This window comes from Colias croceus, chromosome 4, assembly GCF_905220415.1.
Source record: "Colias croceus chromosome 4, ilColCroc2.1".
In the NCBI taxonomy this organism is placed as follows: domain Eukaryota; kingdom Metazoa; phylum Arthropoda; class Insecta; order Lepidoptera; family Pieridae; genus Colias; species Colias croceus.
In genome coordinates this window covers 11,867,035-11,881,526 of record NC_059540.1, presented here as the reverse complement: position 1 = coordinate 11,881,526, position 14,492 = coordinate 11,867,035, and the positions used below count along the sequence as shown (strand labels likewise).

The window sequence follows — 14,492 nt, the reverse complement described above, 5'->3', positions numbered from 1 at the left end:
GCCATCAAAGCCAGGCTATAAACCATGCCAATATTATATGAAACAGACGCTGTGTCGAAAGATAATGCGGTTTTGTTTTTTATATTTGCTTATCATGTACAAAAGAGATAGGGTTTTAACTCCATTTTTGGGTTTTATGAGCGTTATAGAATGTCTACTAAGCATAAGAAATTTAGTAGGATATAATCGTTTTAAAAATCATCATTAAATTCAAATTCAAATTGAAATATTTTTATTCATGAATATGGGTACAATTCAGATCTTAGACAAACAATAAACACTATTAAATTCAAGGACCTGACGAACATTACTCAAAATATATTGTTTGCAAAATTAAATTAAAACTCTTTACATAAACAATGCATTATCATTAGTATCGTCTTAATTTTCCGGATCAAGACACATTACGTAATACATGCATACTATAATCTAAAAGCTTTACCGAACAGTAACAGAAAAAATCTGCAAAAAATTCACTTAAACCATTCTTAACACTTCGACTGCGGTCGTAAATCCCGCCTCACAGACTGACGAGACCCACTTTTATTGCACCTACTGTCATTACGAAGGGGCCACAGCTATCTATCAAGGTATATGGCTGTTTATTGTTTTTATGTCCCGAATAATATTTCTGAAAGAATTAATGGCTCGGAAATATTGAACGCATCTGGATAACATCATTGGAGTTTAGTTTGGCAATGTCATTATTTTTTGTATCATTTGCTTGATTTAGGCTTGCTGTTGTTTTACAAATTCTGTTTAGATAGCGATTGTAAGATAATATATTTTATTGGTAAGTATATTAGGTTAAAGGATCTAAAATAATTTCATGTAGGTATACGACTTTATCCGATTAAAAGGACTCTTCTTTTACATACCACGTGCGTAGTAGTAGTAAATGTAATACCTAATAAATATAAATGTTTCGGACACTATAATATTATATTATGTAGAATAGTTTTCAAATGTCTCATCTACAGTGATAAAAAATAATCAAATACAGAATTAAATGTACACAAAAGGGTTGGGCAAAAATATTTTTCCTCACCCGTAGTATTTGTATCAAAATGAACATTGTTTATTACAAATTAAATGCAATTTAACCCTCAAAAAGCATTCGTACATTCCACAACAAATTCTGTACCAAATTGGCAGAGAATCCAGAATCGAGAACGATGTTTATTCTAAGGGGTAGAACTGTTTAAGTAACCCATTTGAATGCATACTTGTCCGTCACTCGGCGCTATATCGAGAGAGAAGCGAACGCAGGGCTGTTACCAAACCACCAGCCAGGTCTGGCCCGCCCCGCCCCGCGCATCGCACGGTTAAGCGGGGACACCGGGGAGCAATGCCACGCGTGGATAGCTCAAGCTTTTTTGGTCAGCGAATTGAACGAGCCAACTTGTCACATACGCGATTAAACCTGATTGTGATGTAGGCTCACGGGATAACTGTTGATTTGATTTTATGTTACGCCGAAACGTCTGTTTGCGCGTTTATAGCTTATAAACTCTGGTTTGAATCGAACTGTATCGACAAATAAAATTGACTGTTAAACGATTATGATACTATGCGCCGAGCGTTCTCAGTTGGGATAATTTCTCGGTTTTGCTTTTATTGCTTTTAGAGATTTGGATATTATTTAGTTTACGAACTTCCAACAAATACATAAGTACCGTTTTGTATAAATTTGTAGAAAATAACGTTATTATTTATAAGAGGCGATTATGTTGACAATTTGTTAAATTTAAACATAATTATTCTGAGACGTATTACTAAGAAAGTTTTATAATTATAATAATTCTAGCAGTGAAACATAAAGAGACAAATGCGTTGAGACTTGAGGGATAAATTACGACAATTGTTTAATGAATTTAAAGGTTAACATATACTTATCGTATGTTTAATGAATCTCATAAAAGTTTATATTTACGATGCAAGTTTTAAACTTTCATTAAAAAGCAGATAAAACGTAGCTACCTTATTATAAAGAATAAAACATTTTTATTACTCAAAATCCAAAACAAATACACAACACCAACAGCAAAGAAGGAACACATTACATTCACAGAACTTTCAGGGAAGCAGCCCGCCCTCAAACGTGCGATAAATAAGGGGGGCACAACAAAAACTCTCAGAAGCATCACCTCGGCACGTCACCCTGCTCAGATTTCATTACCATAAAGAACTGGAGGCCTTAAAACCCCCCAGTCTAAAAGGTGACGTACACCGCCCATTTATACAAGACCCGCCACCCCACAGCACATACCACCGCTCCCGCCCGGTACAACTTCTTGGAGGGGACCGAGGGAGGTCTGCCTAGATTGGTCGCTTGGAATCCCAAAGCGGGCCGGCTCCCGCGTCGAAATGTGCCGTAAATCGTCATAAAACTGTCTGGATCCATGATGTGACGCTGCCCGGGGGTAATTAAAGGACAATTTATAGTTTTGCCCGCTTCCCCCTTTGGTGGAGACGACCCCGGTCTCCTCACGACGGATGTCGAAGCGTACCTCGTTTTTGCTTAGTTTTTCTTTAGTGTTCCGATTAATGATTTTTCATTATTTTAATTTATGAGTCTGAGATGTGGCGTTGTTTCAAGAAAGTTTTACTCGTGTATTGTAAAATCATCATTATATCCAGTAAGTTATTTTCGTAGGTTGATCATCAATAAGTTTTACGTTAAATTAGTAACTATAGTTATTCTTTAATTTATTTTCACTTAGGTTATGTCGTTAATTACTTAACTGAAAACAGCGCAATCAAAACTGAAATTTAAAAAGGCACAATTAAAGGACCCATATTTACAGTGACAGATTAAAAGCTTCGTCAACAAGAAAAATTGAGGTGTTAGTAAAGTCTGTGAAGAAATATCACACGTCCATACAAAGCCGGCAGATTTAGTGCTATGCTAATCTCGGAACACCACCTTCTGTAATTATCCCGGCTTTTATGTTTTAGATGGACAAAAAAACTTTATTTTGACGCATTTGCATATAAGAGGGTGTCATTATTTTTCAGTTTAACGATTATACGATTTATTTAATCAGTCTTAAAGTAGATCTTAAAAAATCTTATATCTTCACGCATAATATGGATTATCATTGTTATGAAGTCATTTAAAGAAATGAACTTATAACATACTTTAAATTATTAATTTAATTTGTATAAATTAGTACGAAAAAATCATTGTACACTATGCACAATGCACATCTATTTAAAACTGATTTTTTGTAGTAAAACTCTACAGCTATACATTCGTAGCCGTAGCACCGTAACCGCGTAGACGTGCTACATCACAATCCAATTTCGCGTCCAAAAAAAATAAAAACAGAAAATAAGGAGAAAATCATTTTAATATCTGCTCAATAACATGAGATCTTATTTATAACGCCAATAACACTTTTCAACAATGACGTAGGCGCAATGACGACCAGTGTAGCCTGAGCCCTTGTATTACCCTAGTATTATAAGCACTGTTTGTTTGTTCCATTAAATATAGGCCGAGAGCTAATTGGATTTAGAATATTTACAAATTGTAAATATAATTCAAAAATAATTATAAGTATGAGTCAGGTTTATAAGAGAAATGTAACACGTTTTATTCTCACGTTTAAAAGAGTATATTTATACTTACACTGTGCAATTGCAATTTTAACTAAATTTGCAAAATGTAAATACCCAATGAAAAAACTGCTACACACATAATATGAGAACAGCTTTGATATTATGTCATCAACGCTCATACTATATTATATTTATATTCAAACTATACTTATATTTATATTCCATTAGGTATTACTGTAATTTTTGTGAAGGATATACATTATACATATTGTAAGAAAATTGAACGAGCAATTCATTAAACTTTTTATTAGTCTTTTATAACAATTTATTAGTCTTTCTTCAATATTCTTCATTGAACGTAGAACAGATACCCAATTGATTTTTCCAACCATCTCTCGCTCTACAAGGGCCAGCAATCCTGGTCTATAGGGCTATGTGGTCGATTTATAGCTAGTACTAGACTCAGTTTCCTAGTCACGTACGGAGGGACGTCTGTTTGACCCTCCGTGATGATTTGGAAGAGTGACGTGCGTTATTTGCCGATATAATTAAAGACCAGAAAATTGGTGCGAATGCTGAATTTGAGCAATTCGATGGGGAGTTCTGTGTTATATTCTGTGTGATGTTTATTTATTTTTCATAGAAATAACGAAAGTTTTGAGCTGGATCTAATTTTAAAGAGGACATTTTTTGGATCAATTAGAAGAAATAAAAAATATTAAAATCTACAGATTATTTTTCATTTTCTTAGAAAAAAATTGTTCCTAATTTTGTATATAAACCACTATTACTTATTACTTACGCAAATTAAGGTCCAAAAATGAAATTGTCATATGCACATCTGCATCACAACCAAACATCAAATCCCAAAGCTTTTTAAGTAATAATTACGCAATAATGCAGGATTAAGTCGTAAACATCTAATTACCATCGCGTTAATTAGCTTTAGTGACATTATTGTTGATAATTATATCAGATTGTAATTCGAGGGATTTACGATACAGTAAATAACATTAGTAATGCAGGTGTGATTTGACGTCAAAGGTTATTATGTATTTGGTGTTGTTTGATATATAGTATTAGTTTAAAATATGATTTGTTTCGATCTTCTTAATTGATGAATTGTTGTTGCACAGGAGACAGGACTTTGCCAAATTAAAGAGACAATATTTTTATTTGAAAATCTAATAGTTTGTTAACTTGTGTCAAGTTGTGAATATTTTATATTTCATCATCAATGTATTGGAAAAGTTCCTTTTTGTTCCAGTTTTAAGTGCACCTTTTGTCTAAATTGATAGTAGACAATAAGGAATATTTTTATTAGATACTAATTGTAAATGTTAAATTTGATTCTAAAAAATTCAGTAGAAACACAAACATTTGAAAGTTATGGAGTATTCGAACTATTAAGAAATATGAAACAAAAATAATATAACCACTTTTTAATCCTCTTTCTCTTCTACCAAAGATTATCACAGCATACCACGATTGAAACAAAGAATATTGTAGAGTGACGCAAAAGGGTTAAGCTTAAGGCCGTGTACGCGGTCCGTGCGCTGTTTGGCTCAAATATGTGATTTTTCAAACCAGATTGTCCATCAACCACTTATCTTACAAACATAAGAATTACTAATAATTTTAGGAAATTTTATTGTCTATATAGTTAGTTAAGAGTTTTTTTCAATTAATACAGTATTTGTGAATACCATCAAGATAACTGAGCCGATGATTACTTGATTTCACATTTAGTGTCAATTTCGAAGCTAAAAATATCTGAAATTGCTGACAGATCTAATACACATTTTTTTTAACTAACTGCAAAAATCCTTATTTAAATAGTTAGTTAAAAGATTTTTTTATTTTGGACACCTAACTTACGAAATTAAAATCCGAACAATGTGAATTTTTTTAGAAATTATAGTCGACAAAATGATTATTTTCACCAAGATATTTGACTTAGTTGAATATAATTTATGCATATTGCAATAAAAGAACGTATTACTTATAAGATAAAATTTAAAAAATCAACTAAGGTACCTCTATTATTTTTCTACAATTTTTTTTAAAGTACTATAAAACACTGCGCGCGACCCGATTAAAATCAGTCGGCAGCGAGCCTTTCCAGAGAGAGGACATGTTGCTCGGCGCTCTCCTGTGGACCTATGCTGTTCATAGTAAAAGGATAGCGCAAGCCGCGATCTATCGTAATAGATCGCGGAGATTTTGACTTGCGTTAAATTGAATAAGCCCTCTTAAACAATATCTGCCAATTAATACCGAACTACACTCACATTAATTCAAAATTAAGTTAATCTTTGCCTCACTAAATCATGTCACGGTCCCGGGGCACATAACGTGGCCATTAGAATGTATTGAACCAAGTCGAATGATCATACTTTGCAAGTCGTTTAATTTCTGATAATCGTGACAATATATCAAATGCTTTATGGGTTTGAGCGAAAGGGGGAAATTTAAGATTTAGGAGGCTTCGTTTTGGTTGTGTTCTATATTGAATAAGTATAATTTATAAGTGGCTTTCGCTCGCTTTATCTAAAACCTAATAAATTTTATACTAAAAACGTCATCCACTCTTTCTATGAAAAAGAACTGCATCACAATCAGTTGCGTAGTTTTTAAGATTTAAGTATACATAATATGAACATACAGACAGCGACAGTGACTTTGTTTTATACTATGTAATGATATTATAAATATAAACCCATGTATACACGATTGTACGTGAAGTCGCAAGCAGAGCCTTAATAAATAATACAGAAAAACTTAACTTGAGAGAGTCATTTTTAGACTAGATTATAATAATAAAATCTTGAAAAGAAAAGTTGAAATTGAAGAGCTTTTCTTGTTTTATGTGAACCTTAGTTATTTTTTGTTAAAAACTTTACTTATTTAAGTGTATATTCGAATATACCTTAGCTTCAGTGGCAAACATTACCATGAAGTATATTTTTACTATACAGTTCTCTAATCTATATTTATATTCGCGACATAAATCAACTCGCATATTGGTAATCACTGCATCAAAGTCTGTAGTTAATTAATCTCTCTTATGCATAATAATAATAATTACTAGACTCTCTACGAAACTTTTTATCTAGACTCCAGTGGTCCGCCTAATTGCCTCAGCTTTATACAGAGTGTCCAAAATAGTTTCGGCCCGTGATAAGCCTACACCGGCCGTTAAGTTTCAAAGTTCGAACTAACGTGAAGGGATAGACAACCTTTTTGTATTTCAGAACTATTAAAAATACATATGTGAATATCATAAGCCTTTATTGTGTTATAATGTTATTGTTGATTAACGGTGAGTTATAAGGTAGATAAATGAATAAGAAAATACTAATTTACCATTTTCTAAATCATTATTAAGCATATTACTCGGTGCGTATATGTTTAATGTACAATTTTTAAAATACCTATAGCCTACCTATAACAATAATATCTTGTGAATTGGATAATACAATAACTTTTTAGAAAATCATCGCTTTCTTTATACATTTAAACTAATACGAATACTTATACAAAAGATTCCTTGACACATAAGTTTTTATAAACTCTTCATTCACTTTTACCTTACCTAGCTGTCAAAAGCAACCAATAACAAAATCGCAAACTTTAAATCCAACGTAAAACAAAAACAATAAAGTTACATCGCATTTAATAAGAAAGTATGTCGTCTTGAAAATAAAATCCTCCATACATTTGTGCCGAATGTTTACGATCCAAGTTATATTATGAGATAGGAAGAACTTTTGTACCGGAGGCTAAGCGTAATCAACATAATTCATTTAATAATGAACGCAAATACGGATTATTCGCAAAGTTTGCAGTCGCCGCTTTTTGCTTAAATTGTTATATGATAGTACTTTAAGTTGTGCTTAAATCAAACAAAAAGGAAACAAACTGCTTGCGATAACAGCTGTAATATTTTTATATGGGAGCAAGTTGGAAAAAGTTTAAAGGAATTAAAATAGAGTATTAATATATTACTTTTTTATTTACATTTATTACTTTACAATGTGTATTTAAAAGTTCATTGATGACGCAAATTATGAGTCAATCAGAAATGCTCGTGAATTTTATACATCTTATACTGCATATAACATCTTTATAATGTCTCTAAACCATGAAAGCTCTTTTCTCCCCCTGAAAGCTCCCTAGATTAAAATAAAATGAATCTATAATTTTTTTTTCTAACAACTAAAAAGAGTTAAATTCAATTTAGATACAAAAATTTATCCATACTATTTTTGAGAGAACAATAATTGTATACAGCAAAATACGCAAATAATTACAGTGTTCCTTAAAATCTCTAGCTGAACTTCTCATATCTTATATCATATATAAAGCTTCTAAGATTAATCAAAAGTTGAATTAATTCGTAAACGTATTCGATGACAACAAATCACAGACTAAAAACTCAAATTTGAATGAGAACATAATTCGAACACAGCCGGCAATAACGTTACAAACGCGTCCATATTAGCGTTAATTTATAACATATCGCCGGTTCGCACCTAACCGTCGACATAACCGATTGTCGTTAAATCTCACACTAGCGCTGGTTTACGATTATGCGACGATCCGGCGCAATGACAACGGTCCGTTGTTTACGAGATGGGGGGCGTCAGACGCACCTGATTAACAGTATCTATCGCATGTGCTATTGTCGTAAATTTATACAAAAATGCATGGAACAACGGGGTCTGTTATGTTGGAATCGACCCCTTGCTATTTTTGGACATTAATGTCAATGATATTATACGTAAAAAGGTGTAGATAAAAGCGCTACGAGAGCGGCACGTCGAAATGTATGAAATTGTGGCTAATTTGCCAGAATGTACTTCAGTTGTCAGTTTTTCGCTCACGATCATGCTCACGATAACTGAAATGACGTCTGTACGTTAGTATGACGTCTTGGAAGATCGCATGTTGTGTTGGTTACCTATGTAGGTACACCTTTTATTTTTAACATCATTGCAACAATCCAATAAAAATATATACCATGATTTGTTACATGTTACAAAAATATGTACCAAAAATGTTACATGTTTGTACCTAACCCACAAATTCTTCAATAAATGATTTTTATTATTATTATTATTTGGCCTATTGTAGATGTCAAATCAAAAAACTTTTGTGCAACCGTAAATCTAAATTGATTATATTCTCTGACCTCTTTATATTCAATGGTAAAAGTTGTTACAAGCTTTCATCAAGAATTCCTTCTTCCGATCCGTCCTTGAATAATATAAATGATTGAAAGAAAAATATTTTATATAACTATAACGATTTTAATAACATATTGCTCAATTAGACAAAAAATACGTCTGCTATGAATTATAATTGGATTACGTAAAAAGCTAGTTAATTATAAAAATTTAAAAGTATACGAAAAGCCAGTCTTATTCAGATTTAACTCGAAAACACACTAATTCCGTAGGAAAAGCTACATTTTTCCTTACTCCACACAAAAGACGATAAAATTAAACTGAAAAAACACAACACTAGAGTCAACAAATTTTATGTTGGCATGTCGTAAAACAATGAAACTATCCGAAGTCCGCTCAGCAAATCTCCATAAATATCAACCGTCTGCGACGTTGTCAACCGGGCACCCTAATTTACTGCCAGTAATTAGGACTTTGCACTTTACGAAAGCGATTTGCATCGATCGCTCTGACATTCGAATTATTAACTTAGCTAAGAACTGTGTGTAAGATATTGTCTTGCGTGTTTTATCAATTATAACAATAATAATTTAGTACGCATGAGCATTTTTTTGTAACACCTTTTTATTTTAAATTTTTACTTATTTCCAAAAAATTCAATTATAAATTATTTTACCCTAAATGTGGTACCTATTTATTTAACTACTAACTAGATAAGTAACATAATGGTTATTTAAAATAAGGTCATTAGTTAATTATTATTAATAACAATTTTATCATTTACTTTATCATTGAACTTCACTTCACATCCTTTGAATCGAATTCAATAAATAACTTTTCCAATTTCCAATTAGAAAATTGAATCGAATAAAATGTTCAGAAACCATCTTTCAGTACAGCGCCATCTGTATTATTTATTTTATACTTGTATAACCAAGAATAATTAGGTTCAACACCATAAAGACCTAACTACCCTAGGTCGACATTATGTTAGTTATTGAATTTTCCAAGAGATGGCAAAAATAAAAAAATTTAAGTCAAGCAAATATAAAATAAAATCAATAAAATAATTCACTGTGATCAGAGATAATATAATACTATAATATGTTATTATTGAAATTAAAGTTTTATTATAAAATTTTAAATTTTAGTGATAAAAAAAAACTAATTTAATCATTAAGAATAACGGAACGTGACAATAATTTCGCGCCATTATTTGACACTTGCTTGATTGACATAAATTTTATAAACTTTTCTTTTAGTTTTGTAATTTGTTGTAGTTTTTACTTTTTAAGTTTTATCAAATATTCTAATGAGTTCTTTATAAATTTAAATGCCGCCTTAGCATATTTTAACACCTAGTTTGAATATAATGGATCCCTACGAAATTGAATTCATAGGAGAAAACAGAATCATAAGCATAATTCCAAATTTTTCTTACGACAAAATATATTTAATTAGCGGTGAATTTGGACCATTTCGAGCTGGTTTACCCATGAACGTCCCTCTATGGTTAGCTGTTATGTTAAAACAAAAACAGAAATGTAGAATAGTCCCACCAGACTGGATGGATATGGATAATTTAGAAAATATTAAGGAGGAAGAAAAGAAGTCCAGGTATTTATATTAGAAAGTATTTAAATGTTTCTGAATACATATTTTCATTAGGATTTATACAATAAATTAATATAAAAGTTATCCTTACACACTATAAATCGCTACCTAGCGATAAGGCCACCATTTGTACATATTTTCCTCTTATCTGTTCTTTATGTGTTTCTATTTCTTTTGTGTGTGCAATAAAGAAATAAATAAATCAATCAATCAAATAGGTACCTAACTTATTTGCATGTAACCTTATCTCACTTTAATTTTCAGGTTTTTTACCAAAATGCCAAATGAACATTATATGGTTGAAGCAAAACTCATACTAGGTGCGGCGATGGAAGATGTGCCAAATGCTGCGGAAATTAAAACAATAATAAAAGATATTTGGGATATAAGAATGTCCAAGTTACGGACATCTATGGACGCACTTATGAAATCAGGAGGCTCTTACGGTAGATTGGATCATCTAACAATGATGGAGATTAATTCAGTTAAACCACTTTTACCGTCAGCTATGGATGAACTCTTGAGGATACAAATGGTATGTTTTTAACCCATTGAGCCCCGAACGGCCCGATCGGACCACAACACAATAGATTTTCTATTGTGTCTGTGATTCCGGGGGATTTTAAAAAAAACTACTGACTCACTGAATCTGACTGAATAATTTGAAAAGTGAACTAATTTGCATCAACATCATCATCACCAGCCCATATATGTTCACACTGCTGGGACACAAGCCTCCTATGAGGATACAGACCATAATCCACCACGCTGGCCAAGTGCAGGTTGGCAGATGTCACATGCCATCGAACTTTTGATTCTTCGAGATGTTGGTTTCCTTAAAACCGTTCATGCATGTTCATGTATCATGATATATAAATATTCCATAGCTAATTTACTTTTTTATTTATTTCAGATGTCTAAAAAATCTACTCCAGCAACATTGAACAGTTCAACATTCAGCCAATCAGGGACTTCACAGAATATTTGAGAACTACAAGTATCTCTAATATGCAAAAATTGGATTTTTGTGTCAAGAGTTATCTTAAACAGTAATCTCTGTTGTTAAACAGAAAGATAACAACAAATTAATAATGTTGTGAGGAAAATCATGAAACAATGTTATAATTTATAAAGAAAGATAATATGGCACAGCACTCGGTTTATACTAATATTATAAAGCTGAAGAGTTTGTTTGTTTGTATGAACGCACTAATCTCGGGTCGCTACTGGTCCGATTTGAAAATGTATATATATATATAATGGCTATAGGCTATAGATATATCACGCTAAGACCACCAGAAGCAGAGCAATGCGGGTGAAACCGCGGGGAACAGCTAGTGTACATATATAGCTGTGTGTTTACCTTGAATCAAACAAACTACCCTATTGAATATATATGCAACAATTTCATGTGATTCCTCTTTGTGTTGTAAAAGTTTTGTTAAACTAGCTGCGCTCCGCGGTTTCATCCGCTTGGCTCCGCTCCTGTTGGTCTTAGCGTGATAATATATAGCCTATAGCCTTCCTCGATGAAGGGGCTATCTAACACCAAAAGAATTTTTCAAATCGGACCCGTAGTTCCTAAAATTAGTTTAGCCCATTTATCGAGGAAGGCTATAGGCTATCCTACTAATATTATAAATGCGAAAGTTTGTATGGATGTATGGATGTTTGTTACTCTTTCACGTAAAAACTACTGAACCGATTACAATGAAATTTAGCACACATATAGAGGGTAACTTGGATAGTTTGGACATAGGATAGTTTTTATCCCGGAAATCCCACGGGAGCGGGAACTATGCGGGTTTTCCTTTGCAAACGCGGGCGAAGCCGCGGGCGGAAATCTAGTATGTTATAACTTTTATAAGTTATATTATACCTATGTGTTCATGCATGAGAAATAAATATTGTGGATTGTTATTTTATATACATATTTGTAAATAAATTTTTTTCACTATGTTAGTCGTTTTATTTCACTCCCCCCTCCAATATTTAAAGTGGTAGGTAAGAGGTGTGTTAACAAAAGATAGAAGTAGGTACCTAATTCCTATATATTTTAATGTCTTGCATAAAATCATGAAAAATATTTTCTGGCTAATCTATTGCATGTAAGTTATGAAGACTACATTACGTATGTAACACATTAATGGTGAAAACAATATCATTAACATATTAGTTTAAGATATTGTTTTCACCATTTTATCATGAAAGTATAAGTTAAAATTTTCTGTTATGTAAAGTGCTTGATGTGTGCAATATTTCAAAATATTAGCATAATAATATGTAGGTAATATGGGTGAAGTAAAAGAAAGAAGTATTTTAAGAAAAAAATATATTTTTCACCTTATAAACTATCATGTACATACGTCATACATATAGAATGCGTAAACGCAACTTACAACTAATTAAAAACTACATTTGTTAGTCTCATTGTCATTATTCATAAGGTACTTAAAAATCTAAGCTAGGTTATCTAATAGATCTAAATCTCTAGATTGGAACCTAAACTTATCGTAAGACATTGGCATTGAACTGAATGAAAAAACACTCGTATAAAATAAACAAAATTGTAAATTATACCGCCTGAAGTAATGCTATCTCTTTCACGCTCACTAGTTAATTTATTGCGTTTTATCGCGTTAGAGTAGGACAGCATGACTTCAAGCTTGCTTACACGCTTCGTTTATAAGAAATACGTCTTTATACTTAGACTACAGAGGAATACAAAATATGTTGTAACGACATATTATAATGTCGTTCTTACAATAATGCTCTGGAATGTAACATTACAGTTGAGATTAATTTTCAAAATCAAGCAAGCGTTCTCTAGAGATCCAAAGTATAATTTAGAAAATGAATTTGTGAAACTTAGAATACACGAGATTACATTTGACACAAACCCTTACACATAAAATAAAAGTTAACGACTTGGCCGTCTTTTATTTGCGTTGAATAACTTTGCTCCACATAATGTACAACATCTTTTTCACGCAAAGTTATCAAAACACTTTGGTCTAGCTCCAGCTTGTTAAACACACGAATACGAGATTTTCTTTATTTTTTTATATTTACAATACAATTCGAAGATGTCAATCTGTATATATATACAATAAATATATATTTAGATAAATTATGCAAATAAGATAATATATACAAAGATCTGCCGAATAACAAAGCTAAACGTGTCTCAAAGTTTATTATATAACATGTTTGAATAAATCTAGTTCATACATTTTTCAAAACGCCTTTTTTAATCTGTTAAGGCGACCAAAAATGTCTCACGAACAAACGGTTGCAACACACGATTTTTGCAGGATCCTATAAAAATGTGTGTATCATAAAATTATATGGCACAGAATATTAGTGTAAAAATATTTTAAGCCGATTTTCTTTGAAACAAGCTCAGTTTGTTACGTCCATCCGTCGGCAATGAAATTCAAGAGATCTTCAGTGAAAGGATAACAATGCAGCGAACGCGCTCTTAACTAAGTATTTACATTTACCAATTAGTCAAAGGAAATCGGGAATAGAAATCTGAACGAGCCGAACGACTCGCCGGTACAACTATCCGAACGGATCTACATCTAGCTATGTACACGTTACATCTATGACTTTTAAATTATCTAATACTAAATAACAGTGACTATTTTGGTTTACACGGCGACTATTTTGCTCGGGTCGACTTTGACCCGGAGGAAGAGGACGTCGTCTTTGACGAAATTTCTTTTTTTGAGCATTTCGTGCGAGACGAATCTGGGAAAGCCGAAGCCCAGCGCGTCGGGTTCTTTGGAGGGTCGTTGGAAGTTCTTCCACGTGGGGTCCGGGACGAAGCTCTCGACGATATTGCATGCTCTGTCTGGCGTGGAGCTTTGGTCGAATAGTGTGAAAGAGACGGTGTGAGCGAACGGCCAGCGGAGCAACGCGTCGTACTCGCCGGGTAAGATTTTGATGTACACGGACATGTGTGTGGATTCCCCGGCACCGTTGCCGTTTAGGAATAGAGACGCCTGAAACAATTGAAAATGTAAATAAATAAAATGTAATTTAAGTAAATAAATGTAAATATTTAATAGACATGCATTTGATTATCACATTATAATAACAACTTATGGTGAAGTTTAAAAC

The 14,492-nt window shown here is 32.5% G+C and overlaps 2 protein-coding genes across 6 annotated transcripts in view; one reads left to right on the top strand and one right to left on the bottom strand.

Moving 5' to 3' along the window:
* The first annotated feature begins 10,037 nt into the window (after nucleotides 1-10,037).
* On the top strand, nucleotides 10,038-11,908 carry LOC123691196 (probable DNA replication complex GINS protein PSF2). The gene is made up of 3 exons (XM_045635479.1): nucleotides 10,038-10,370; nucleotides 10,632-10,902; nucleotides 11,281-11,908. The coding sequence occupies exons 1-3, from the start codon at nucleotides 10,126-10,128 to the stop codon at nucleotides 11,353-11,355; spliced, it is 591 nt and encodes a 196-aa protein (XP_045491435.1). The 5' UTR covers nucleotides 10,038-10,125; the 3' UTR covers nucleotides 11,356-11,908.
* Nucleotides 11,909-12,682: 774 nt separating this feature from the next.
* LOC123691076 (TNF receptor-associated factor 4) overlaps nucleotides 12,683-14,492 on the bottom strand; it is a 69,605-nt gene continuing 67,795 nt past the window's right edge. For all 5 annotated transcript variants that reach the window (XM_045635302.1, XM_045635301.1, XM_045635305.1 and 2 more), the window contains one exon: nucleotides 12,683-14,374. In XM_045635302.1, the coding sequence (XP_045491258.1) occupies nucleotides 14,021-14,374 (354 nt within the window). In that variant the 3' untranslated portion in view covers nucleotides 12,683-14,020. The remainder of the gene's footprint in view (nucleotides 14,375-14,492) is intronic.

Excerpts from the sequence above, each read along its gene's own strand:
- LOC123691196 (XM_045635479.1), top strand. The coding sequence starts at position 10,126 with ATGGATCCCTACGAAATTGAATTCATAGGAGAAAACAGAATCATAAGC. Across the intron at positions 10,371-10,631 it reads GAGGAAGAAAAGAAGTCCAG|GTTTTTTACCAAAATGCCAA; the intron begins GTATTTATATTA and ends TTTAATTTTCAG. Across the intron at positions 10,903-11,280 it reads AACTCTTGAGGATACAAATG|ATGTCTAAAAAATCTACTCC; the intron begins GTATGTTTTTAA and ends TATTTATTTCAG.